Genomic DNA, 9,549 nt, shown 5'->3' on the forward strand with positions numbered 1-9,549 from the left:
TTTTACATTTGCCATATGAATCAACAAACCCACTTTTAGGTTTTTATCCAAGAGAAAAGAACATTTGCCCATATATTGACTTATATATGAATGTTTATAGAAGCTTTCTTTGTAATATTTAAAAACTGGAAACATCCAAATGTTCATTAACAGATGAATGGATAAAACAAATTGTGGTATGTCTATGTACAGTGGCATACTCAGCAATAAAAAGCACTGAACTTTTGATATACAGGCAACAACATGCATGAATCTCAAAATAATTATACTTTGTGGAAGAAGCTAGTCAAAAATGAGTACAAATTATATGATTTGAGTTATGGGAGATTCCACAAAATACCAAGTATAGCAGTAGAAGGCATGTCAACCATGTTGCCTGGGGTGGGAGGAAAGGCTTACAAAGAGGTGGCAGGAAACTTTGGGGGGATGATGAATGTGTTCACTGTCTTGACTTAATGGTGATTATGGGGCTACATAAACTCATTAAAGTATAATCTTTAAATATGTGCAGTTTATTGTATGCTAACTATCTCAAATCTGCTAAAGATGTTATAATAATATATACTGAGGATCATAGTGGCTATGAATATGATTTCTTTAGCTTTATAATTCATTCTTCAAGATGGAGTTGTGACAACATGCAATGTACTGGTTAGTAGAGAAGAGAACTCATTAAGAGTATTTAGTAGTAAGTTTGTTTGTTTGTTTATTGTTAGAGGGGAAGGGAGGAAGAAGAAGGGAGAGAAACATCATTGTGTGAAATACATCAGTCCGTTGCTTCTCACACGCACTCAACTGGGAGCTGGCCTGCAACTGAAGCATGTGCCCTGACTGGGAATTGAACTGGCAGCCACACGAGCCAGGGCAATAAGTTTTTTTTTTTTTTTTTAAAGAACAAAACCCTATTTTTAAAATATGCAGTATTTTGCACTATGGAAATTGAAATTTCCTAAAGAAAATTGTTTTTTCTCTTGAATGTATACATTCATATTTTCTTCATATTAGTTTAAAAATAATTTAGAGAATTTGAAGTTACCCTCATTTCAAAGTATAATGTGCCGTAACTTTATTTCTAAGTTACCAATATTATGTATTTAAAACTTGGTAGTTTGAGTAAAAGTTTAATGGTTATGTTTTCCTTTTGGATAGTATGCACTGGAACGGCTGAAGGTCATGTGTGAAGAAGCTTTGTGTAGTAACCTCTCAGTAGAAAATGTTGCTGATACCCTTGTCCTTGCAGATTTGCACAGTGCAGAACAGTTGAAAGCACAAGCCATAGACTTTATCAATAGGTAAGCCATGCTTGCATTTCAGTGGGCATGACACCTTCAGCTTTTTTCACCGGACTTTTTTTTAAGTGTGTTTAAATCTTCAATGCAGGTGCAGTGTACTTCGACAGCTTGGGTGTAAAGATGGGAAAAACTGGAACAGCAAGTAAGATGACATCAGTTTCTGACCTAAAGTTGATCTTCTTACATAAAATTAAGTGTCTGCATAACCTTTTGTTCCTCTACAATGAGTAGGAATCCAAATATTAGTTATATGGAGCAAACAGCTGGTTATTTAAAAAAATAATAATAATTTGACTAACTTCATGGATTGTTGAGTCTATGCCTCTCATGGATTGGCTGTGAATGTGAACTAGGATGGATGCTCTAATTGCTTTAGCACATATGCTCACATACTGTATAGCTGAGTCTAGGTATGTCAGTGGCTCTAGAGATCCTTTTCCTGTCCCTGCAGAATACATTTCCAAAAATAGGGAAAATAGTCATTTTTATCCTATGAGTAATGTACCCTCTAGATGTGCCTAAAAAGTCATTATATTTGGATGCTAGTGCATTATTTCTTAGGATAGCCAAGTACCTTGCAGTGCCTAATATCCAAAAATGGGAATAATTTGCTCTTTACTTTCCCTGGTAAACTATAAGAGGTAGCATAGTTACATCATCTGAACACAGACCTTTTGAATTTATTCCCTTTTTGTTTTCTTCTCTCATTTTTAGAGATACTCTTTTACTCTATAATTATTCAAAATAAAAAAGGGTAGAGTTGATAGGTTGAAATTTGCATCTTTTAATTTTTTTTTTTTTTGCTTGTAAACCCTTAAATTCCATTTTTGCATATTACCAAAGTTGATAGAAGGATGTTAAAAAAATCAAAAAAGTCAGTGTTGGAGACATTAAAATGAATGTTGACTTAATTATTTCCCATTGTTTTAATCTGTTTTGGTATATGTGAAGTTAACTGAATTCCTGTCAGTTTATGAATTCTCTTTTCTGAAAGTAAAAATTAATGACTACTTACAGTTTGTTGGTTGTTCTGTATCTTGGTCAGTGTGTGATAATGTTGTTATTAAGGTAAATGATCTAGATAAAAATCAATTTAAGTTTAAAATACAATGAATAAGCAGCAAATGACAATTTTATAATCCTTTGTACTAAGTCACCTTCAAGCTGTGGTTTTATTCTGTTAAGGAAATATTTTACATTGTATAACTTTTTCAATGCAAAAAAAAATCAACATATTTTATATTCCTTGAAGAAGCTGTTGTATGTACAGGCCTTCAGTAGATATTTGTTAAATAAATGAAAACATCAGATATCTTGAGAGATATCTATGTGATTCTAAACAACTAGTTGAAATTATAAACACAATGACACAGTGATAATCTTACGTTGGTAAGGTAAATAAAAAGGTGGTTTTATTATTAGCTACTGTTTAGTTCAACAAACACTTACTTAGTATCTGTTGTATCTCAGACCCCATGCTAATGCGCTGCCTATAAGAACAGTTACGAGGAAAAAAATTCCTATTCTTGAGAAACTTATCTAATGAAAGGAACAAATACATAGACATATCATTTTATTATAGTATGGTAAGTAATGTTATAAAGGAAGCTGTGTACAGGACACCTAACGAAGGCTAGAGGTAAATTTAGGGATGGCTTACTAAAGATGGCAGAGGTATCTTAAAAACATGAATAGTAATTAGCAGAACTAAAAGGGAAATAATGGGCATTGCAGATAGAAAGGATAGCTTGAATCAAAGTACAGAAGCCTGAAGGCAGTAGCTGATCATTCATTTTACGGATATTTATATTTATTACCCAGTAAATATGGCCCAATGCACTGTTTTCAGTATCGAGAATATAGTAGTGAACATAGCATATGTGTTCCCTCTCTTCATGGAGTTTATGGCTTAGCAGGAGATAAATAGGAATTAAACAAGTAACAAATAAAGTGTGATGATAGGTAAAGTATAGTGTGCCATCTGAGCATATAGCGAAGGTACCTAACCTAATCTGCGGGTCAAAGGAAGCCTTTTCAAGGAATTGTGTGAATAAAGACCTACAGCATTAGTAGGAATCACCCTGGTAAAGAGGAGGGGACAGATGGAAAAGTGCATCCCAGAAAAAGGGAATCAGGTATGCACAATTTTGGTTATGGGAAGCTGGAGAAAGCAGGCAGGGATAAGATCCTGGAAAGCCATGTGAATTAACATTAAGGCTTTTAAGGAAATTATTCAAAGAGTAATCTAGTAAAAGGTTTCAACCTAGGGCAGGGCCTGATTAAGTTTGTGTTTTTAGTGTTTTCTCCATGGAGAGAATAGTTTGTGGAGAGGTTGAGGTGATGTGGTAATTGACAAGAAAGGTTAAATAAATGTAAGTAGACCATTTAGAAAGTTACTGGAGTAGGTCTGGCAAGAGATTAAACCTGATAGGTAATGGAAGGACTAGAGAAAAATGAAAGGATATAGTATTCCAAAGGGACAACTATCATATTAGGAAATTATATTTGGATGCCAGGTTGGCAGAAGGGAGAGGAGACAGGGAAGGGTAAAGTGAGATGATGTGGGCCTTAACTAGGGGTTTAAGATATCTTTGGGAATTAAAATAGTGCTTTGATGATTGATTGGAAAGGACAGAGTCTAACATGACTTGAATCACTGGATGGTGGATGCATTAGCTGACTGGAAATGATGAAGGAAGAATTTAGGGCTTGGGGAGAGACATGTTGAGTTCTTATCTAGTAATCCTGAATTTATGGATCTTGAAACACATCCAAGTAAAAAGAACAAGTAGTTGGGAACTTACCTTGTGAGAGTTTTAGGATTTAGCAAATCAGTACGTGTCATCATTGAATATGACAGCTAAAATTGTGAAGAATGAGTGAGATAGGGTGAAGAATGGATAGAAAAAAGACTAGAGGGCAAAAGTTGGAACTCTCAGGAAAACCTGAGCCAGGGAAAAGACCTCTTGAAAGAACTGGTTCGGAAATGGTAACCATGGGACTGGGACTATGGGGGTGAGTGTCACATACTTCAGGAGAAAAGAATTTCCAGAAAAATTTAATACTTCCAGTTGCAACTGAAAATACTAGTAAGGTGAAGATGATAATTTAATGAATTTGAGTGGTTCAGATACATAAGCAGTGTTGAAAACATTTTAAAATCCATAAATTAAAAAAGTTGACAGTGCAGCAATGCATTTTGAAAAATACTCTTTAATAAACACCTTAATTTTGTTTTTCAGCCAAGCAACGGACATAATGGAAACATCCGGATGGAAGTCCATGATTCAGTCTCACCCCCATTTAGTAGCAGAAGCCTTCCGAGCACTAGCATCTGCCCAGTGTCCACAGTTTGGGATTCCACGCAAACGGCTAAAACAGTCCTGAAAATCTTCCACGAACTGTAAAAAAATGGAATTGACTTTTACTCCTCCAGGTCCAGAAGAATTCTAATAGACAAACCATAAGCAAGAGTTGTTGCTGTTGTCTTGTCTGCAGAACAGAAGCTGAAAAAGCATATTGCTTGCGTTTCAGGTGGATAATTTATGGTTTATTCTTCAGCTTTAAATTAGACTGACTATATACTCTAATTCACTTCAAGGCCTTAAATTATCTCCAATGACTTCTCTTGTTCATTTAATACTTTTAAGTTTTTATTGTGCCTTGTCGTTTTGACCAAGGCTATGCAGGATTGCACTAGCTCCATAATGCAGTAATATTGATAACTGAAGATACTAAGTTTCAAAAGGATCTTCCATTAACTTAAGAAAAGCAAAATTAATTTCATAGGGTTTGTGTTGTGCTATCTCAAAGTTTAAAAATAGGTTCTCCTTGAAAGCACTTGCATTAGAGATAACTGTTAATGTCTCCAGTCTGAGTTCTATAAACACAGGAGAACCTCCTTACCTTCAGGGTAAGTTATGACAGTACACTGTTTCAGTTCTAATTTATTTTTCATTTCATGGGGCAAATATGCAATGAGTTGGCCCTAATTTTTAGTAAAATCTGTGATGTTTGTATGTTAACTGTTCAATGAACTAAGAGAAGCATAACAAACCTTTTCTTGGTGGGTTTATCCAAGTTTACAATTACTGAGAACTGGTTGAGGTTAAGATTTCAATAAGAAGAAAGCATGTTTTGTGCTGCATTAATTTTTTTTAATTTATAGTGACCTACATTTATATGAAGAATTCTGTACATGTTAAAAGTAAGGATGACCAAATGTAAATTTAATGAGTGGGCCAATTAAGAAGATATATATGCACTTTTAATGTGTAACTTTTGTATGCTGAATGGTACATATATTTTTTTGCTTTTGAGGGAATTAATAAGGTATAATTAATTGTGTCTTAACTTTTGAAAGAATTTTTTAAGACAGATGGAAGTAACTGGGCAGTTTGTGATAATAGTTAAGAAAGATATCCTTCATTATAGTTAAATTGGTTTCAATTTCAGATAATTATTATTGAATTTACTCCTTTTTTATCACACTTTGGAGAAGGCAGCTGAACAGTAAATGAATCCTGGACGGTCTACCATTCTTCTAAGAACAATGAACTGATACTATTTGCAGACTGCAGGAGAGAACCCTTAGAAATATGTCAGGAGGTCACACTCTGAAACTCCGCCCCCCCACACATCTAGTGTTCTCCTTTCTGTTTCAGTTACTGTACTAATGTTGTGGATGATACTGAAATTCTGCATAATGTGAACAGGATAAACTATTTATAAATTGCTTTTCATGGGCCAGTTCTTTATTATAAATGAATTTAGCTTTAAACACATAACTTGTTCAGTGTTCGATAGCTCTGTTCACAGTGCAAGTCTGTTCTGGAGTGTTGTCCCAGAGAAGGAGGAGCTGTCGGTGTCAGGTCACTGCATCTGATCCCCTTAGACACAGTGACAGTGCGCTTAGGCAAGGTTTGTGTTTGACCACAGGGGAAAAAGTGTGTCACTGGAAAAGGGCGCGTGAACCTATATACTTGCATATATTACTTTAGTCCCAGATGCAAATATGTGTAATTTGTTTATTTAGTGTTTGAATTTAGGGTAAAAGGAAAAAAATAAGCCTGAGGTTTCAAAATAGATTTTGGGGTTTATCTCTTTGTTAGGCATTCACTGAAGCAATTCTAATCTAGCAAGAGTGATGCATATTTACATTGAACAACATTGTCACATAGGCACTTGTGATGCATAACAGACTGCAGTTTGGAAGCTCTTGTGTTTTCATATGTCTTTATTCTTTTCTGTTTGGTTTCTTTCAGTCTTTGTTTTGTTGACTTAAATTTGAAATTGGAAGAGTCCCTTGAGATGGAAGGAAGATTCTTACATGTTAAAGGACTCCATCCTATTGTAGCCCTGCTATAGGGAGCAGAAATTCACTTTCTTAAATTCACCATAAGATTGAATTCATTAAATTTACAATGTACAATTTAAAAAATACACACACATATATATACACTAAGATTTTAATTTGAAATTTTGTTAAGAAAACAAAAACTCCTCGGGCTATAGAATTTTTTTGTCATATATCAAAAAACAAAACAAAACTGGTGTGCCCACTTATATCAAACAAATGCAGGCACATCATGAATTCACTGCTTGAATCCACATTTCTGACCATAGTGACTTCAGTAATAACACCATATAATGAACATTTCAGCTTGCCCTCACTTGTTTTCATGTTTATTGCAAATCTTAGGGATTTTATTGCAAGTACTTATTTTTAGTTTAATAGCACATTTTGTACCAAAAACGTCAAACACTGTGCTGTAAGAATATCCATGTTTGTAGAAATGTCCACTTTTCAGATAATATAATGCCTACCTTTATACTAACAGGATCATACGGTAGTCGATTTATTTTTTTTATTTATTATGTATATTTTTGGTATTGTAGGTTCTTGAGGCAGTGATAAAAAAAAACTGTGTTCTGACATAAGTGCTCTAATAACCCTTTTCTTCACTTTGGAAAGATGTTGTTTTCAACAGGCACAGATTCTGTCTAGAGCAGTCTTGCCTTTGGATTATCAGCCTGCTCCTATTTCCCTTTTGTCATCTAAACAGAACTTTTTCTTCAAAAGCAGTGACTGGCTTTTCAACATTACATATAACAAAAGTAACCATTAGAAAACTGTTCTTTAGATTCAGATAGGGAAACACACTGTATTTGTGCCTTTTTCATTTTGGAATTTTAATGTGTACATTGGTATTTGGAGCACAAATATGAAGGTGCCATAATATTATGGCTGCCATTGTTACCTCCTTGAATACTCGTGTGTCATTGTCTTAAAATAGTCATTGGAGAACCTTGCATGTATTACCTGGTTATTTGGACATCAGTGTGCGCGTGTGCGTGCATGTGTGTGCGTGAGTGTACATGTATTGTACTTGTTTTCACTTGGACTTGTGTGTGGTATATTCAAGAGAGAATTTCTGAAAATGGGACTCAGTTAAATGTTGAAAGTTCAGGCTAGTTGAAATATTTCATTTAAATGTGATTTACTTAGGGGGATATTGATTGACAGAGGAAATTATAATTGTCAAAAATGTGACCAATTTACTGCATGACAAAGTAGTGCCTTTTTAGGACATCATCAATTTTAAAATTAAGATTAAAATATTAACAAAGGTCTCTTAAAAAGTTGTCATGGACATAATTGGCTTTTTAAAAACTAGACCTAGTTTAGACCTTAAATTTCCAAAAGTTTAATTACTAATTTATTTACCCATTTAAGTTTTGTGCATAAATTTCAAAACATAAGCAGGAATTCTTTATAAAATTATGGATCATAGACACCACCCATTGTTACTAAAATAGAACACTAGGGACTTTGGTAAGTTGTTTTGTTAAACTCAAAAAGCTTTTATCATAGCCAAGTATACTTCAAATGTTCAATTATTCCAAGTTGGACCTTCATCCTCTTTGGTGGATAAAATAAAAATATTCAATATACTCTTGCAAAAATAAGGTGGGTGGGTGGGTTTTAGTGTTTTCAGATTATAAAGACAGCACTTTCACACACAAATAAGAGTATTTTGCAGACCTCTTTTATACAGATTATGAGCTCTATTTAAGTGTTCGTGGAATGATGTAAATTTTAGGTCCGGTTGAATAAATATTGAGTGCCTGCCATATCCAAGACTGACTTCCCTTTTACTAGGAATAATATCATCACATCATGTCTTCTGTGTGCACTCTGTGGACTTTGTTTGAAAAGGAATTCTTATATTTAATTTTTTTTTTGTTAGAGTTTATTATTGTACACTGTAACCCGGTTAATTTTGCAATCAGACTTTTAGAATGAAGATAAAACTTGAGCCCCACTTTTGAAAGTGAAAATCTGCTAAAATTATTAAAAAGTTAGTTCTGAGGGAAATTGATTTTTCAAGTTTCAAATGTATAAATGCTTATATTGAACTTTTCAGCCTCATTTTTAATCAGCTCATGTTAATGATGAGATACATACTTTTGGTATCTTGTTGCTGAAAATATTTTTTGCATTTCAGCACTTTGCGTTAAAATAAAGTTGTTACTACTTATTCACAATTAATTGGTTTATTTTGTTTATTTGAAACTATGAACTCTTACTTTTTACCTGATATTCAGTGTCTTGAACTACTGTTTCATGTATTTTGTCTGTTGTGTTTTTTGTTTGTTTCATTTTGGTTGCTAACAGCTGGGAGGATAAATCTAGACCCTGCAACTCCATCTGGGCCGCATAGTTTTCGTTAATCAGAGGTAGAAGGAAGGACTCTGAAATGCCACATCATCAATGTCTTTCCTTAGTTATGATGAGAATGGGAAATGTGGTTCAGACTATATATAGATAAATAGTTTTTTGTTTGTTTGTTTCTCAGACCTTAAAAAACAGATGCACTGAAACCTCAAGTGGATTTCTTCTCAAAACATAAGAACATTTTACTGGGGAATACTCATATACGGTATGGAATGCTAGCCCAAGTTTTGTCCTGGCAGAGTTTACACATGGAAATTTTAACGCAGGAGCCTGGTAGAAGGGAAGTTGCAGATAAAAGATGTGATGAACTGGGGAAATGGCAATCAATGTCTGGTCCAAAGCCATTCAGATTCAGTAGTATGACAGCAAATAAGGGGCCCTAACTTTCTGGCTCAACTTAATGGCACTGTCTGTGTCCTAAACTCCTATCACCTCCCTCAACCATAACACTGTTTTTTATTAAAATACTACATAAAAAATCTTCAAAAGTAGAGCAACATGTAACAATAGAGTGTCACT

General features: G+C 34.2%; 1 protein-coding gene across 2 annotated transcripts in view; it reads left to right on the forward strand.

Moving 5' to 3' along the window:
- The window catches only part of SPOPL (speckle type BTB/POZ protein like), a 73,072-nt gene extending 64,232 nt beyond the window's left edge, over window positions 1-8,840 (forward strand). For both annotated transcript variants that reach the window (XM_024569690.4, XM_024569691.3), the window contains 3 exons: window positions 1,150-1,292; window positions 1,381-1,434; window positions 4,535-8,840. In XM_024569690.4, the coding sequence (XP_024425458.1) occupies window positions 1,150-1,292; window positions 1,381-1,434; window positions 4,535-4,679 (342 nt within the window). In that variant the 3' untranslated portion in view covers window positions 4,680-8,840. The remainder of the gene's footprint in view (window positions 1-1,149; window positions 1,293-1,380; window positions 1,435-4,534) is intronic.
- The last annotated feature ends 709 nt before the right edge of the window (window positions 8,841-9,549 follow it).

Source organism: Desmodus rotundus, chromosome 2, assembly GCF_022682495.2.
Source record: "Desmodus rotundus isolate HL8 chromosome 2, HLdesRot8A.1, whole genome shotgun sequence".
Classification (NCBI taxonomy): domain Eukaryota; kingdom Metazoa; phylum Chordata; class Mammalia; order Chiroptera; family Phyllostomidae; genus Desmodus; species Desmodus rotundus.